Source organism: Manis javanica, chromosome 9, assembly GCF_040802235.1.
Source record: "Manis javanica isolate MJ-LG chromosome 9, MJ_LKY, whole genome shotgun sequence".
Classification (NCBI taxonomy): domain Eukaryota; kingdom Metazoa; phylum Chordata; class Mammalia; order Pholidota; family Manidae; genus Manis; species Manis javanica.
The window spans coordinates 91055780-91074749 of record NC_133164.1 but is presented as its reverse complement, the minus strand read 5'-3'; the positions used below and the strand labels follow the sequence as shown (position 1 = coordinate 91074749).

Sequence of the window (18970 nt, the reverse complement as noted above, 5' to 3'; positions counted from 1 at the left end):
TCTGAGTTCATGTGTGTTTTCTACAAGAGACTTCTACAATTTGCTTTGGCTAAGAGATAGCAAGAATAAGTAAGGAATTAGTTGGGTCTAAAGTACTTCATTCAAACCATTTTATGACGTACTATCTAATAATCCTGCTAATGGTCATCTCCCTAGAGACATTGGTGATAAAGTTTGTCATGAGTAATATTGGCCAAGAATTGTGGGAGTTTAAAATAACTTACAGAAAATGAAAAACATGTTTTGCCAATTTTTTATGGAGAGAAGAGGAGCTTAGTTTACCCAGAGGAGATTCTCCTCAAACTAAGCTTGTCATCTAATTAAATTGTTGAAACAATTGTCTGCCAGTACAGGTATGTTTTATTAACCAGCATTGCCCACCACAGGAGTAATCTGCATAATTTAATATTATCTCATTATAGAGCATTATTTTGCCAGGAATATAGAAAGAACTGAGCTAAGGTTTGCAACTTCAGTCATTACTGGTAAAGTGACGTGTCTTGGGCTTGTTTAGGCCAGGCAGGGTAGCATTAGCACTAAAACAACATATTTCCCATTCTCTGTTGAATCTCATCTCAAAATTATGACTCATTTCCTTTATAGGTCCATACAGTGAGTTAAGAGGCTTGTGAATGTCCATTTATCCTCAAGCTTATTCCATTTCAGCTTTCTCCCTAGGTGGCTAGTGTTATAAGTACTCCCAAGAACACTTAGGCAGAAGAGGTGGGATACTACCATGTGACACAGTAGCTCCAGGTAGCTTGAGGCAAGTTCCACAGTACTCAACACAGAAGTTGATTTGCATTAACTTAAAAAAATAAGTAGCTTCAGTATGGAAAGATTGTTGTATCATCAAATAACTTTCTTGAATTGTCTAATGGGAATGCCTTTTGATGATTTTCACTGCTTTGTTTCCTTCAGTGTTTCAATGCATCAAAGCTGCTTACATCTCACGGCATGGGCATCCAGATTCCGCTGAATGGAACAGAGTTCAACTACCTCTGCCCAGCCATAATAAGTCAAATTGATGCTAGATCATGTCTGATTCATACAACAAGTGAAAAGAAAGCTGAGATCCCTCCAAAGACCTATTCCTTACAAATAGGTAGAATTGCCTTTTTTATGTAAAAATTTCCAACACATACATTTTGCTGTACTTTTCCTTATATTTTCATTAACCTACTCATTTTTCAGCAAAATTCCAGATATATCTTCTTAATTGTTCTCTGCTTTGAATGTAAAAAAAACAGGCTGGTTAGCCTTTACCTTAAAAAAAAAAAACCACAGATAAAATTTAGATTGTAACTTATCTGAGGTCATTCCACTTGTAGAAGGTGTCAGAGTCATCTGAAATTTGGACTTTTTATATATTGTCACACTGTGAGGAAGGTCAGAGTTAATTTCTGCTCTTCAGGAGCCTAATTCTGGTATGTTAGTGTTAATAAGTGAAACTAGGATAACCTCTGCTATATCTATGTTGCTCAAAAACCATAGTAAAGAAATAATCACTTTACTGATTATTGATTTATTGATTGATTAATCACTGAGGAAATTAATTGAATTCCCAGTTTCCTTCTCTTTCTCCTTCTTTCCTTTCTGTTTTTAAACTCATCTCTCTTCTTTTTTTTGTGATGCAGCTGTTATGAGAGTCTGAAACCACATTTCTTACGTGAACTAGAGTTCATCAGTGGTAACCATGCTTTTCCCCATCTGAAAATTCTTTCACCCCATCTTAAGAATTTTCCACTAGGCTTATGCTCTTTACCTGGAGAGTTCAGTCAGGTTATTCATTTGAGCCAACAGCAGGTTTCTTGGTTATTGTTTAATTACTATAGTTTTAATCCTCTGATTTTGTATGTCTGTAGCTTAAGAATACAACTCACTTTTACAAATTGCTTCATACTACTCCAGAGTCTCTCTTTTAAGGTTTATCAATTGCTGTGTTTTTGTTTGACAGCGTGGGTTGGTGGCTTTATAGCCATTTCCATCATCAGTTTCCTGTCTTTGCTGGGTGTTATCTTAGTGCCTCTCATGAATCGGGTGTTTTTCAAATTTCTTCTAAGTTTCCTTGTGGCATTGGCTGTTGGGACATTGAGTGGTGATGCTTTTTTACACCTACTTCCACATGTAAGTATGGTAATTTGTCCTATTAGTATGTTTTATTATTCAATATAGTGTGTGTGTGTGTATATATATATATATATATATACACACACACACACACACATTTGATTTGTATTAGAATTCTTTGTATTGATCTGTATAAAAGGTTATAAATTTGGTTTAGAGTAGTTGATTTAAAAGTATATTTGATAACAAAGTTGCATTTTTGTGCTACTTCTTAATACTTGCTCATTTTTTTGTTTTTCTCTTTAAGGGGATTTACTAAATATAGACTAATTTTAAAAATTTGGAATCCAGTTAATAAAAGGAGAGGAATTCGGCTTAGATATTATTGCTTTGACAAACTGCAGCAATGTGAATTATCTGTTTACATGTTACTGTTGCTACTGAAGTAAAATATGTGACTCATTAGGTGCCCAAGAAACTTAAGTTTCTTCAGAGTTGAATTTATATGTGTATTTAAAAATTACCCTGGTGACATGACTAAATTTTTAAACAGTCTTGGAAAAATTTACATATTTGGAATGGGTACTCAGGCAGAAAATATTTGAGTCTCTCTTTTTTGTTGTTTTCCTTAGTGGTTTTCAGGTAAGTGGGAAAAAGAAACTGCTTTCCTAGAATACTGCATATCTCATCATGTTCCATTCTGTGGTAAAAAGGTATTGTGCTGAAATATTTTGTGGTGAAAAGCAATTAAGCTCCCTGACCACCAGATAGCAGATATTCAGGAATACCTGTTATACTAAGAGCCTTGTTGGTATGGAGTGGACCCTGTGACTTGATCTGCCTACCCCCGCCTCTTCCCCACCCCACCCCGCCCATATCTCATGTCTGTTGGTGTTCTCCACACTTGATTCCCTAACATGCAGTAGCAGTAGCTCCTACTACACTTAGCTACAGACTGCTGGGGCAGTGCATATGGATCTCAGGTACCTGCCAGGGCCCATTATAAAGACTGGGCTTCTTGGTTTTCTTTATATACTTCATACACTAATGCTGGTATGGGCTTTTCAGTCAGGAGTATAAGCAGTAGACTATATGCCTGTTAAATCTGGCAGTTCCCTATTACTTGTGGCTATGATAATTTGTCAAACATTGAAAATACCCATTACTTATATATTATGGGAGTCACTGCGGAATGTATCTGTCTTTACACTAAATGTATCCACTCTATTAAAGTGCCTTAGTACATTATGTACATTAAGTTCAAGATAGCTAGCTGCCTATGGATCATTTTATTTTTAATGTCCCACATTTCCTTTCAGATCTGAAGAATCCCATTAATTGCCTAATTTTGAATGGTTTCAAATTTGATATTATCTTAGCCAAATTTTTTAACGTGTGAAACTAATGAATTTATAAAATATATATTGTTTTTCCTTTAGTCTCATGCAAGTCACCACCATAGTCACAGCCATGAAGAATCAGCAATGGAAATAAAGAGAGGGCCACTTTTCAGTCATCTGTCGTCTCAAAACATAGAAGAAAGTACCTATTTTGATTCCACATGGAAGGGTCTGACAGCTCTGGGTGGCTTATATTTCATGTTTCTTGTTGAACATGTACTCATATTGATCAAGCAATTTAAAGATAAGAAGAAAAAGGTAATAAAAAGTACTGAGTACCTACTATGCATCAGACATTTATTTAGAGTAGTACTCTAATAAGTCTGTTAGCAGAGCCTATCCAAGATCTGCAGTCTTCATTTGAGAGGGGTTCAGTACCCTTGAGATACTTCTTGTTCCCAGAGGCATTCATGGAGTTATGAAACTTGCTAATCCTGGAGTTCTATACTTTCAGTATTCCTTTCAAATCCATGAGAGGGTAATAATAGCAAAGATAGACGTCTATATAAATGACCAAACAAGACACAAGTAGGGCCATGAAGATCAGAAGCATTATGAGTATGGCCTTGATGGTGACAGTATTTTCATGGTTTTATACTTATTCCCAGACTCATTGAGTTGTACACATTAAATGTATATAGCTTTTTATATGTCAATCCTCAATGAAGTAGTTTTTATTTAAAAAAGCAGCAGCAGCAGCATTGGATACACCATGAGTATTTATTGGTAGTTGTGATTAACTTTAAATTATTCATCTAGTAACTGAATATTATGTTGTATTTCAAAGAGTATATGACTTTCACAGACTTGCCCTTTGCAAATTGCCACCCGAAAATAGTGTGAAGCCAAACAGTAGGCTCTTTATTTCTGGTAAAAATAACACATGAGTTGCCTGTGCTTTTCTGCCTCCTCTTATCTGATATGACTGGACAAGTCAGTCAAAAGACTGTCCAGGTGGGGACTCTTAAAAATAACAGGTACACATCTTGGGCATTTTAATTTAACTTAAATCATCCAGACACTCTTACTCTGATCATTTGACATTGACCAAGATTTTCTTTGAGATGGACTTCTGTATGGTTGATTCTTTTCTAATGGCAGGCTGCTTCCTTTATAATTTTGATTTCTCCAAAGTTGAGCAGATTTACTCTTGTAAAGCTATTTTGAGGATAGAATCTAGATTTTGGAAACTTTAAAAATTTTATGCAGTGGCTGCCTTACATAATTTCATAGCCTCTTTTTTTTTTTTTAAGCAACTTGCCTTTGAATCTTTCGAAAGCACTCAACTTGTCTAGAAGTATTCTTACCTTCATTGCATAATCTAAGTAATATGAAATTAAATTGTACAATTGCCATAATAAGTATAAATGCCATGAAGAGGTTTGAAAACTAACATAGTTGATTCTTGTGAAGTATAGAGCTCATTGTGGGAAATAAGTGCATTTGTGGACAGGAGAGCAGCCTCCTTCCCCATCCTGTGCCTATTTGCCCATACAGATTTTAAATTCACTAAGATCTCAAGCTGCAAATTTTGAACCATCTCTATACTGGACCTAAATTTAGAGGGAAGAAGTGAAGTAAGAATAGCTTATTCATTCTTAATCCAGGCAGTCATCTTCCATGTTCCTATTATCCCAGTGGCTTCACTTAGACTATTTTTGAGGATAGTCTACTTATTGTGGAATTATTCTTATGTTTAAAAACTAATAATCTTTTTTTTAGTTATTTGGGGAAAGGGAGCATGGAGGTTTGTTTGTTTTACTGTGTTTATGGTTCAGATACCAGAATTTATTTAACATTCTGACTTCAATTTTCAAATTTTACCTAAAAATAGTTTCTCTTTAATCTGGCACTCCTAACATAGGACTCTGAGATATAGGCTCTCTATTATTGAACACGGAACTATGTTTTTCAAACTCTAGGTTATAACTCATTAGTGAGTTATAAAATCAATCTTGTGTCATGACCAATGTTTTTAAATGCAGCAGTTATATTATAGTATATTATGAATATTATTGTGTATATAGTGCATATATATCACTGGATTATAAAAAAAGTTTCATAATCACTGTTCTAAAATAGTTTCTACTAGAATGTAACCTAAGTACCTCTTTTTTACTGTTGTATCTCCAATGCCTGCAATAGTATCTGGCACATAGTAGATGATTTATAAATATTTGTTGAGTGTATAAAAAGTGTTAAATGGCAAGTAAGCATAATTTCTAGACAGACTTGCTACAGGAGTTTTGCAAATATTGTATGTTCTCTTTCTTTTTGAAAATATGGAATTTATCTTTTGCTAAAGGCATCCAGGTCTTAGTGTTACTTATTTAATAGTTTTTAATCTCATTTGGATCCCTCAAAAGGAAAAAACTATGTATGTTCACTGTATATTGAGTGTTGGAAGCTCTTCAGCTTCATAGCAGGACATTTTACTTAGAATTTTCCTTAAGACATCCATCGTACACCCCTGGGTTTAGGTGTTTTAGGTCATCTGCAGTATATGTCAATCTGAAGTCTCTATATTCCAATTAAGGTTATATTTCATATTTGATACAGGTAGACTTATAATAAGTTCAACCTCAAAAAGTTTCTGTCAGTGAAGGTTATTGTTCATACTGGAAATGTAAGAATCATCTGACATTTCTCTCCATCTTCCTTGCTAACATTCTATTCTAAGCCATACTTATATTCCACGGGGTTATAGTAGTTACTTCTTACCTGGTCTGTGTACATTATTTAGTTGTTTTCTTGTCCGAGTCCAGAGCAGAGCAGGAAGAGTGATTTGTTTAAAGAAAATCTGATGAGGTTGTATACCACTACTTGAAATCCTTCCTTTCATGTTTTCTCATTGATTTAGGACAAGATGTACAACTTCTAACTTGGTTTGCTCTGTCTGGTCTCCTCTGGCTGCCCAGCCTCATCTCTAGCCTCCCATCTAACCTATTAGGCCCCAAGCACCTTGCATTAATTTCAGTTCCCCGGAGGGGCTGACTAAGGGCCCTCCCACATCCTGTCTCCCTACCTGCAATACTTCCATATCTCCACGCACACCCCCCACCCTCACTTTGCCTATCCCCAACAAATTCCTGCTTATCTTTATGTCTTGGTATAAATATCACTTTCTCAAAGAAGCCTATCCTGGAATTTAGTTACTTCTTTTCATTATACACTTTCAAAACATTCTGTGATTTCCTTGGTAAAATCTATCAAAAACTGCAGTCAAAGAATTGTATAATCATTCTCTCTCTAAAGCCTTCCTCCATATGGGCGATTAGCTCCGTAAAAACAGAGACCATGTGTATCTTGTTCTATGTTGTATTGTCAGCACTTAGCATAGAAAACATTATATGTCTTTAATATTTATGGAATGAAAGAATTGGTTAAATTATAATTTCTAAAGAGAGTCATTGCCCAACAAGAAATAAAACATCAACTAAACTCATTTAAAATACCCAGAATTCATTTATTTTCACAAATATTTAAGTATTTTCTCTGTTTAAGGCACTATGCTAGGTGTAAGTATAAAGATTTGTCTAAGTGCTTCCTATTAAAAACTTTTACAACTAAGAATATACAGATATTTTATATGCTGTTAGAGTGAGAATGAAATCTCAAGTTTGGTAGTGATTGTCACATTCAAAGGTACTGCAAATAAATCTAATATTTCTGTAACAATTTTCATCATTTTCAGTATTCTACATAAGTTAATAATACACAGGCACCATTGTTCAAACAGAAACTTTTATGCTTGGGTTCAGAGATAAGGACAGTATCTTAAGCATACTGGTTAAAAACCTAGCAATAAAGTCAAGGCTAACAGAGATTCACTTAAAAGAGAAAGCTTGTTAATGGTGTTTTTTTTGTTTTTTTATTTTTTATTTTTCTTATTTTGGTATCACTAATGTACAATTACATGAGCAGCATTATGGTTACTAGACTCACCCCATTATCAAGTCCCACCACATACCCTATTACAGTCACTGTCCATCAGCATAGTAAGATGCTATAGAATCACTACTTGTCTTCTCTCTGTTATACTACCTTGCCGGTGCCCCTGCACCTGCATAATGTATGCTAATTGTAATGCCCCTTTTTCCTCCTTATCCCACCCTTCCCACCCATCCTCCCCAGTCCCTTTCCCTTTGGTTACTGTTAGTCTATTCTTGGGTTCTGTGAGTGTGCTGCTGTTTTGCTCCTTGAGTTTTTTCTTTGTTCTTGTACTCCACAGATGAGTGAAATCATTTGATTCTTGTATTTCTCTGCCTAGTTTATTTCAGTGAGCATAATACCCTCCAGCTCCATCCATGTTGTTGCAAATGGTAGGATTTGTTTTCTTCTTATGGCTGAATAATATTCCTTATGTATATGTATCACATCTTCTTTATCCATTCATCTACTGATGGACAATTAGGTTGCTTCCATTTCTTGGCTATTGTGAATAGTGCCGCAATAAACATAGGGGTGCATATGCCTTTTTCAAACAGGGCTGCTGCATTCTTAGGGTAAATTCGTATGAGTGGAATTCCTGGGTCAAATGGTATTTCTATTTTGAGCATTTTGAGGAACCTCCATACTGCTTTCCACAATGGTTGCACTAATTTATATTCCCACCAGCAGCGTAGGAGGGTACCCCTTTCTCCACATCCTCATCAACATTTGTTGTTTGTCTTTTGGATTTTGGCCATCTTAACTCGTGTAAGGTGATATCTCATTGCGGTTTTAATTTGCATTTCCCTGATGATTAGCAATGTGGAGCATCTTTTCATGTGCCTGTTGACCATCTGAATTTCTCCTTTGGAGAAGTGTTTGTTGAGATCCTCTGCCCATTTTTTAATTGGATTATTTGCTTTTTGTTTGTTAAGGTTTGTGAGCTCTTTATATGTTTTGAATGTCAAACCCTTATCAGATATGTCACTTATGAAAATATTCTCCCATATGTAGGATGCCTTTTTGTTCTACTGATGGTGTCCTTTCCTGTACAGAAGCTTTTTTGTTTGATTTAGTCCCACTTGTTCATTTTTGCTTTTGTTTCCCTTGCATGGGGAGATATGTTCATGAAGAGGTTGCTCATGTTTATGTCCAAGAGATTTTTGCCTATGTTTTTTGTTTTTCTAAGAGCTTTATGGTTTCATGACTTACATTCATGTCTTTGATCCATTTTGAGTTTACTTTTGTGTATGAGGTTAGACAATAATCCAGTTTCATTCTCTTACATGTACCTGTCCAGTTTTGCCAACACCAGCTGTTGAAGAGGCTGTCATTTCCCCACTGTATATCCATGGCTCCTTTATCATATATTAATTGACCATACATTCTTTGGTTAATATCTGGACTTTCTATTCTGTACCTCTGGTCTATGGGTCTGTTCTTGTGCCAGTACCAAATTGTCTTGATTACTGTGGCTTTGTAGTAAAGCTTAAAGTTGGGAAGCGAGGTCCACCCTGCTTTATTCTTCCTTCTCAGGATTGCTTTGGCTGTTCAGGGTCTTTTGTGGTTCCATATGAATTTTAGAACTATTTATTCCAGTTCATTGAAGAATGCTGATGGTATTTTGATAGGGATTGCATTGAATCTGTAGATTGCTTTAGGCAGGATGGCCATTTTGACAGTATTAATTCTTCCTACGCAAGAGCATGGGATGAATTTACATTTATTAGTGTCCTCTTTAATTTCTCTTAAGAGTATCTTGTAGTTTTCAGGGTATAGGTCTTTCACTTCATTGGTTAGGTTTATTCCTATGTATTTTATTCTTTTTGATGTAATCATGAATGGAATTGTTTTCCTGATTTCTCTTTCTGCTAGTTCATTAGTGTATAGGATTGCAGCAGATTCCTGTGTATTTATTTTGTATACTGGAACTTTGCTAAATTCAGATATTCTAGTAGTTTTGGAGTGGATTCTTTAGGTTTTGTTATGTACACTATCATGTCATCTGCAAATAGTGACAGTTTGACTTCTTCCTTACCAATCTGAATGCCTTTTATTTCTTTGTGTTGTCTGATTGCCTTGGCTATGACCTCCAGAGCTATGTTGAATAAAAGTGGGAGAGTGGGCATCCTTGTCTTGTTCCCAATCTTAAAGGAAAAGCTTTCAGCTTCTCGTTGTTAAGTATGATGTTGGCTGTGGGTTTGTTTTTTATGGCCTGTATTATGTTGAGGTACTTGCCCTCTATACCCATTTTTGTTGAAAGTTTTTATTGTGAATGGATGTTGAATTTTGTCAAATGCTTTTTCAGCATCTATGGAGATGATCATGTGGTTTTTGTCCTTTTTGTTGATGTGGTGGATGATGTTGATAGATTTTCGAATGTTTTACCATCCTTGCATCCCTGGGATGCATACACTTGATCATGGTGTATGATCCTCTTGATGTATTATTGAATTCGGTTTGCTGATATTTTCTTGAGTATTTTTCCACCTATGTTCACCAGGGATATTGGCCTGTAATTTTCTTTTTTTGTGGTGTCTCTGCCTGGTTTTTATATTATAGTGATGCTGGCTTCATAAAATGAGTTTGGAACTATTCCCTCCTTTTATTTTTTGGAAAACTTTAAGGAGAATGGTATTATGTCTTCTCTAAATGTCTAATAAAATTCCGTGGTGAATCTATCTGGTTCAGGGGTTTTATTCTTGGGTAGTTTTTTGATTACTGATTCAATTTTGTTGCTGGTAATTGGTCTGTTTAGATTTTCTGTTTCTTCCTTGGTCAGTCTTGTGAGGTTATATTTTTCTAGGAAGTTGTCCGTTTCCTCTAGGTTATCCAGTATGTTAGCACAAAGATTTCCATAGTGTTCTCTAAAAATTTGTATTTCTGTGGTGTCCATCATGATTTTTCTTTTCTCATTTCTAATTCTGTTTATATGGGTAGATTCTCCTTTTTTCCTAATAAGTCTGGCTAGTGGGTTATCTATTTTGTTTATTTTCTTAAAGAACCAGCTCTTGGTTTCATTGATTTTTTTCTATTGTTTTATTCTTCTCAATTGTATTTATTTTTTCTCTGATCTTTATTATGTCCCTCTTTCTGCTGATTTTGGGCCTCATTTGTTCTTCTTTTTCCAATTTCAATAATTGTGACTTTAGACTATTTATATGGGATTGTTCTTCCTTCTTTAAATAGGCCTGGATTGCTGTATGCTTTCCTCTTAGAACTGCCTTCACTGTGTCCCACAGAAGTTGGGGCATTGTACTGTTGTTTTAGTTTGTCTCCATATATTGCTTGATCTCTGTTTTAATTTGGTCATTGATCCATTGATTATTTAGGACTATGTTGTTAAGCCTCCATGTATTTGGGGGCCTTTTTGTTTTTGTTGTACAGTTTATTTCTAGTTTTATACCTTTGTGATCTGAGAAGTTGTTTGGTAGGATTTCAGTCTTTTTGAATTTACTGAGGCTCTTTTTGTGGCCTAGTATGTGGTCTATTCTGGAAAATGTTCTATGTGCACTTGAGAAGAATGTGTATCCTGTTGCTTTTGGGTGTAGAGTTCTATAGATGTCTGTTAGGTCCATCTGTTCTGGTGTGTTGTTCAGTGCCTCTGTGTCCTTACTTATTTTCTGTCTGGTTGATCTGTCCTTTGGAGTCAGTGGTGTGTTCATGTCTCCTAAAATGAATGCATTGCATTCTGTTTCCTCCTTTAATTCTATTAGTATTTGTTTCACATATTTCTGTGCTCCTGTGTTGGGTGCATAGATATTTATAATGGTTATATCCTCTTGTTGGACAGACTCCTTTATCATTATGTAATGTCCTTTATCTCTTGTTACTTTCTGTGTTTTAAAGTCTATTTTGTCTGATACAAGTACTGCAACACCTGCTTTTTTCTCCCTATGGTTTGCATGAAATATCTTTTCCATCCCTTCACTTTTAGTCTGTGTATGTCTTTCGGTTTGAGGTGAGTCTCTTGTAGACAGCTTATAGATGGGTCTTGCTTTTTTGTACTTTCTATTACTCTGTGTCTTTTGATTGTTGCATTCAGTCCATTTACATTTAGGGTGATTATTGACAGATAAGTACTTATTGCCATTACATACTTTGGATTCATGGTTACCAAAGGTTCAAGGGTAGCTTCTTGACTTTCTGACCGTCTAACTTTAACTCACTTATTATGCTATTCTAAACACATTCTGATGAGTCTTTATTTCTCTCCCTTCTTTTTCTTCCTCCTCCACTCATTGTATGTTGGGTGTTTTATTCTGTACTCTTTTGTGTTTCCCTTGACCGATTTTGTGGATAGCTGATTTTATTTTGCATTTAGTCAGTATTTGGTTGATCTACTTTCTTTTTTGTGGTTTTATTTTCTCTGGTGATGTTTATTTAGCCTTAGGAGTACTTTGATCTAGGGCAGTTCCTTTAAAATACACTGTAGAGACAGTTTGTTGAGAGGTAAATTCCCTCAACTTTTTCTTATCTGGGAACTGTTTAATCTGCCCTTCAAATTTAAATGATAATCTTGCTGGATATGGTATTCTTGGTTCGAGGCCCTTCTGTTTCATTGCATTGAAGATATCATGCCATTCTCTTCTGGCCTGTAAGGTTTCTGCTGAGAAGTCTGATGATACCCTAATGGGTTTTCCTTTGTAAGTGATCTTTTTTCTGTCTTTGACAGGTTTTAATACTCTGTCCTTTTCTTTGATCTTTGCCATTTTTTTATTATATGTGTTGGTGTTGTCCTCCTTAGATCCCTGTGTTGGGAGATCTGTGGACTTCCATGGTGTGAGAGACTATTCCTTTCCCCAGCTTGGGGAAGTTTTCAGCAATTATTTCTTGAAAAACACTTTCTATCCCTTTTTCTCTCTCTTCTTCTGGTACCCTATAATGTGAATATTATTCACTTTGGATTAGTCACACAGTTCTCTAAATATTCTGTCATTCCTAGAGATCCTTTCGTCTCTCTGTGCCTCAGCTTTGCTGTATTCCTGTTCTCTGATTTCTGTTCCATTAACAGCCTCTTGAACCTCATCCAGTCTGCTCTTAAATCTTCTCACTGTTTGTTTCATTTCTGTTATCTCCCTCCAGAATTCATCCCTTGGCTCTTGCATATTTCTCTCTAGCTCCTTCAGCATTCTTATGACTTTTATTTTGAATTTTTTTCAGGAAGATTGGTGATTTTGGTCTCACCAGGCCCTCTCTCTGGTGTTCGAGGGATTTTGGACTGAATAAGATTCTTCTGCCTTTTCATGGCGATGGCAGTGATCGCCTGTGAGTGGTGCATGTGTTAGCTGGTATAACAAAGTCCCTTCCTGCTTGCTGTTTGCCCTGCCCATCTCTGCTGCCTGTGCCAGTTAACCACACACAGGGAGCAGCCTCTGGGTTAATTCCCTGAATTGCCATGGGTGGGGCAGCCCTTGGGATGGCCTAGGGCTCTTGTGGGGGTTGCAGGCAAGCAGCATGTGTTCTCCTGTGAGAACGGTGCCCCTTCATGCTTTCGGAACTCCATGCCTGTGCCAGGCAACCACACACAGGGAACAACCTCTGGTTTGATCCCCTGATCTGCCATAGGCAGGGCGGTCCTCAGGATGATCTAGGGCACTGGTGGTGGTTGCAGGTGTGCAGTGCATGTTCTCCACAAAAACAGAACCCCTACATGTTTCCCAGACTCCACACCAGTTTCCTCTGCATGTGCCGGTCAACCGGGTGCAGGGGGCAGCCTCCAGGTTAATCCCCTAAGCTGCTGTGGACAGGGCAACACTCGGTATTGTCTTGGGTGCTGGCAGTGGTTACAGGCGTTCAGCATGTGTTCACCATGAGAACAAAGCTCCTGTGTGCTTCACAGACTTCACACCTGTTTCCTCTGCCTGTGCTGGTCAGGCGGGTGCAGGGGGCAGCCTCTGGGTTAATCCCCTGAGCTGCCTTTGGTGGGGCAGCCCTCGGGATGGCCTTGGGCACTGGCGGGAGTTACAGGTGAGCAGTGTGTGTTCGCCGCAAAAATAAAGCCCCTTTGTGCCTTCTGGACTCTGTGCCAGTCTCTGCTATCTGTGTCAGTTGACTGTAGGCAGGGGGCAGCCTCGGTCTAGCCAGGTTAGCCGTGCTGGGAGAAACCTCTGTGTGATTGCTGTGGGTGGGGCTGCTCCCTGGTTGCTCCACAGCAATGGCAGGTCAGCCCATTCACTTGCAATGCTGGTGGAGGGTAATGAACGGCAGGCTCCTTGTCACCATGAGGGGCTTTGGTGCTGCATTACCACTGAGGGGGTTAGGGAGTCTGAAGTTCTTTGAAGTTCCCATCTTGCTGGGATGAGTGTGCCAGGATGATTTTGTCCACCTGTTGAACCCTTGTCCCTTTAATACTTTTAACATGCCCGCTCTTCTTTTGTCCCTGGGCAGCCAGCTGTGGGAACCTGTTCGCAGTCTTACTCTCAGATTTTGCTTTTTCCATTCTTCTAATATCCAGTATACCATGCAATGTGTCTCTCTCCTCCTGGTGCAGATTACTAGGGCTGATTATTTATCAGTCCTCTGCTTCCACTCCCTCCCAACTCTGATTCCTTTCCTCCCTCCAGTGAGCTGGGGTTGGGGGAGTGCTTGGGTGCTGCCGGGTCACAGCTTTGTATCTTACCCTTTTTGTGAGATGTTGAGCTCTCGCAGATGTAGATGTAGCCTGGCTGGTGTACTGTATCTTCTGGTCACTCTTTTAGGAATAATTGTATTTGCTGTATTTTCAAAATATAATGGTTTTGGGAGAAGATTTCTGCCACCCTACTCATGCCGCCATCTTGAAAATCCCTAGTGGTGTTTTATTATAGGAAAAGTATTTTAGTTGCAGTAACAAATTCATATTAGTGTCATAGTTTTAGGTTATAAAAAGCATGGTAAGTTTGGGTTTCAGTGTCCAAAAGGGGGATGGAGAAAATCAAGCAATTGGGTTAGCAGATCATCCCTGAAGAAAATGCCTCTGGTTGGTTTGAAATAGATAACCTGAGGCACAGCTCAATCTTAATGTGTGTATGAATCACCTGGGATCTAGTTAAAATCCCCATTCTGATTCATTTGTTTTGAGGTGTGGCCTGACATTAGTCATTTCTAACAAGCTGGCAGGGGATGCTGTGCTGCTTATGTAAGACCACACTTAGAGTAGATGACCCATGGGACATTTCAGAAAGGTGGATGTGATTTTTCTACATTTCATATTACCAAGGAATTGATTCTTCACCTTTCTAACAATTACTACACCTGAGACACACTACTAGATGCTATGCAAGTAAAGTAAGCCCTGCCCTTAGATGGCTTTCATTCCAAAGAGGTCTGTTACTCTGTTGTCTTTTTTCTGTATCTTTAGTTTAACTGTCTTTTGCTTAACTGTTTATTTAAAGCTATACACATAAATCATTTTAAAGCATTGTTTTCCCTTGATATTTTAGAATCAGAAAAAAACAGAAAGTGATGATGATGTGGATATTAAGAAGCAATTGTCCAAGTATGAATCTCAACTTACATCAAATGAGGAGAAAGTAGATACTGATGATCGTAAGTCCTTATGAATCTGAGGGCTGGAAGGTTTGCACTGTCTGGTCTTACAAACCTCATGATTTGCAGGCAATTCGAACTATCTGGAAGAGATCGGACCATGTGTCCTTTTTTTTTTTTTAAAGTATCTCATACTTTTTAATTGCCAGTGAGTTTTTATGTGTATTTGTGTTTTTTTCTTTAATTGTTTGTATTGGGGTAAATTCAGACTTATAGAAAAGTTTCAACAGCAATACAAAGAATTCTTATATCCCTTTATTGCTTCTTGTTATTTTACTTATTTTTATCATTCTCTCTGTGTACCCATACACACACATTTTTTCCTAAACCGTTTGAGATTAAGTTTCTGACATATTGTTTCTTTACCTCTAAATACTACATTGTTTGTTTCCTAAGGAAAAGGACAGTCTCTTACATAACCACAGTTATGTAAGTCAGGAAGTTATCAAAGTCAGGAAGGTAATGCTGATTTGATACAATTATCTAGTCTGTAGATCTTATTAACATTTTTCCAACTGTCTTAACAGAAAAAAGTAGTCCAGAGTACAGTCCAGGATCAAATGTTGTGCCCCTCATTTTGGATTTGTCTAATTTTTTTAATGATTAGTATAATCATAAATTAATCAGTTGTGGCAAGTATACCACAAAGTGGTATAGTATCCTTTTCAGTGACGGTGCATACTTGACATGATGCTCTTTGTCACATACTGGTGATGTTAATTTTGATCACTTGGCTGAGGTTGTGTCTACCATGTTTCTTCACTGTAGGGTTACTAATTTTCCAGTAAGTTAACTGTTAGTTCAGCATTTCTTGTTGGACAGATTCAGTTAAGATTAAAATTTTAAACCAAACTTCTCACCATGACCTTCAGTCCTACCCTGCTCTCCAGTCTCCCCCATTGCTCACTGTGTCCAGCCTCACTCATCTTTTCATCCTGTGAGCACACCAGGTTTGTCTCAGAGCCTTGCATTCACTGTTCCTTTTCAGAAGTCTCTTCTCCCAGACCTTCACATTAATTCTGCCTCCTATTATTTGGGTCTCAACTCAGGTATTTCCTCCTCAGAGGCCTTCCCTGATCACCCAAATACAAAGTTCTTCCAGTCACTCTCCTTCCTCTTACCCTTTTCTGTGTTCTTCCCAAATCATACCTGCTTTGCAGTTCCTTAAATTACCTTATTTATACATGTGTTTCCTTGAAGTGCCTGCTTTCCCACAAGAATGTAAATCTCTTGAAGGGAGAGACTTGGTCCTGCTCTATTCTGTCACTGGTGCCAGGCAGGGTGCTCAGTAGGGAGCTGCTGACTGAGGAGGGAGAAAAACTTTTTTGCTGCTGACTATCAGTAAGGTTTCCTGTCCACCCTTTGTTTTCCAACATGCTTTCTCTAAAGAGCAAGTAAAATGCTCTTGCTCTTACATCTTTTCTCTCTTCAACCTTTGTAATGGACTGCAGTGAAATATACAATTATAAGAGGGTCTAGCTGCTCTAGAATTGGACCATAGTGTCAGGAATGCCCCCAAGAAAAGTGATAACCAGTGTACAGGATAAAGGAAAAACAAAGCCTTATTGTTGAAATTTTCTTTGTACAAGTAGATAATAAATGGTTCCTGGTGATGATGGTATTTAAGATTCTTTTGTTTTTCCTTGAATTTTTCCTTCAAAAAAGAGGAAGTTGGACAACAGAATTATACATGTTTTTATTTCTAATTTTCAGTATTTTTCCAAAAATATGTGCTTTTATAACCAAGAAAAAAGTCATCTTTAAAACTGTAGTGGGGGGCAGAAGAAATTAAGGGAGTATCTAGGAGGTAGTTACTGAAGATTAGTGTTTAAAATCCATTCTTAATATGTAAGATCATTTAAGTTATAAAATTCATTAAAACCTATTGATATTTTTCATCACTACTATAATGTTTAGTTCTGCAGGTATATGTGAGACATTTGCCATGACTTAAGACCTTTTTTGACTTTAACTGTCAGTGGGAATGTTTGAAATGTGTCCAAGCACATTAACAAAGCCTTTTGACTTTGTCCCAATGTCCTTTATATTTATACCTAGGAACTGAAGGCTATTTACGAGCGGATTCACAAGAGCCCTCCCACTTTGATTCACAACAGCCAGCAGTCTTGGAAGAAGAAGAGGTCATGATAGCTCATGCTCATCCACAGGAAGTCTATAATGAATATGTACCCAGAGGGTGCAAGAATAAATGCCACTCACATTTCCATGATACACTTGGCCAATCAGATGATCTCATTCACCACCACCATGACTACCATCATATCCTCCATCATCACCACCACCAAAACCACCACCCCCACAGTCATAGTCAGCGCTACTCTCGGGAGGAGCTGAAAGATGCTGGCATTGCCACTTTGGCCTGGATGGTGATAATGGGTGACGGTCTGCACAATTTCAGTGATGGCCTAGCAATCGGTATACATCTACATATTTCCCCTTGTGGCTAACTCTGAAAATGTCACATTAGCCCCCAATTTTAGCTAAAATAGGTTGATTTTGATAAGGCTCTTAACTTTTAAGATTGTCAAAATATTTCATCTTTGGCTACTTTGACAATGAAGTAGTCAGTAAATGTTAGGTAAGATTAAGTAATAGAAACTGTGGCTAGCCATTACCTAAATTATAACAATCAAAAGTTTTTTTAATTTACAAGGTCTGAAGATCAGTCTCTAAGTATATGGAGCATGTGTGGGGGATTTTGCCCTATACATTTTTGAGTTCCCTTTTCTTCAGTATAAAGTAAAAGAATCATTTCCATCACCTTTTCTTTTTTGCTAAAGGAATGTTTATCTGGTAAGTTCAGTTACCAATCTCTATCCAAAGAAGAATTACAGAGTTTTTGCTATTAAATTGTTATACCACAATTGGGAGATACTAGAATACTTAAAATTTTTGTGACTCAATGCTAGAAGGAACCATGGAAATGATTAGAAATTAAGCAACTAAGTCCTGGCAAGGTGAACCACTTGCCCAAGGAGGCAGTGCTGGTTTGTATCCCGGCTGAGATGAGCCCAGGCCTTAGCTCTGTGGGAGCCTAGAGTGCTCTTCCTCGTCTCTTCTGTGTGCAACATAACAACGAAGGAGGATGTACAAATGTTCTGTCATCGTTTATAGGTGATCAGTTGTATAATAAAAGGGGGAGAGCTATTTGTCTTAGACTCTCTTTATGAGATAATGAAAAAATGAATGTAAACAAGTCTAATTACATAATGAATTCCTCTGAGCCAGTGAAACATATTTATGTTTTTTTCTAAACCTTTTAAATAAATTTATTTCATATTTTTAAATATATGTTCATGTGGTAGCAATTACGCCTTAGGTTTATACAAGGTCATCTTAATCACTCTAAGGCATAGTAGAATTTTCCCTTAATCATACCTGCTTGTGCTCCTTTGGAAAATTTAAATCTAATTGAAGGAAATATAAGATTACTTATAAGGAAGATACAGAGTGCAATTTGGAAAGTTCTATTTATTCACAACCAGAATATAGTTTATTTCTTTTACCTTATTTTGTATGCTGGTAAGATTTTTTAAAACACACTCACAAAATAATGTAGCCAAACTTTGATTGATTTTACACAGGTGCCGCTTTTACTGAAGGTTTATCAAGTGGTTTAAGTACTTCTGTTGCTGTGTTTTGTCATGAGTTGCCTCATGAGTTAGGTAAGAAAATCATATAAATGGTATAAATGATGTTTTCCAGGTGTGTGAAGTGTCTTAGTGTCATTTGCTTTTGCTAATGATAACTCCAATAAGCTTCCTCATAACTTTTACGCCTTTTATAAGTCTGCTAACCTAGGTAACTCTCCTTTCTTACCGAGCACAAGTTTGTTTCCAGCCAGAGTTCTGACCCTATGTGTATGATGATGCAACTGCCTATGTGGGGTTGCCAGAGAGGTACATGAGCCGCCCCTTCTCTTGTCCTCTTCCCTTCCAAATATCTTCTTATATTAGCATACTGGTGACATCAGTGATCATTGTCTTCATACACACAATATGAATAACGCCACAGGAATC

The 18970-nt window shown here is 37.3% G+C and overlaps 1 protein-coding gene across 3 annotated transcripts in view; it reads left to right on the top strand.

The window, feature by feature from the left end:
- SLC39A6 (solute carrier family 39 member 6) overlaps nucleotides 1–18970 on the top strand; it is a 91528-nt gene that overhangs the window by 69617 nt on the left and 2941 nt on the right. For all 3 annotated transcript variants that reach the window (XM_073212917.1, XM_017673648.3, XM_017673649.3), the window contains exons 3-8: nucleotides 922–1105; nucleotides 1958–2127; nucleotides 3510–3728; nucleotides 14825–14930; nucleotides 16989–17366; nucleotides 18536–18616. In XM_073212917.1, the coding sequence (XP_073069018.1) occupies nucleotides 922–1105; nucleotides 1958–2127; nucleotides 3510–3728; nucleotides 14825–14930; nucleotides 16989–17366; nucleotides 18536–18616 (1138 nt within the window). The remainder of the gene's footprint in view (nucleotides 1–921; nucleotides 1106–1957; nucleotides 2128–3509; nucleotides 3729–14824; nucleotides 14931–16988; nucleotides 17367–18535; nucleotides 18617–18970) is intronic.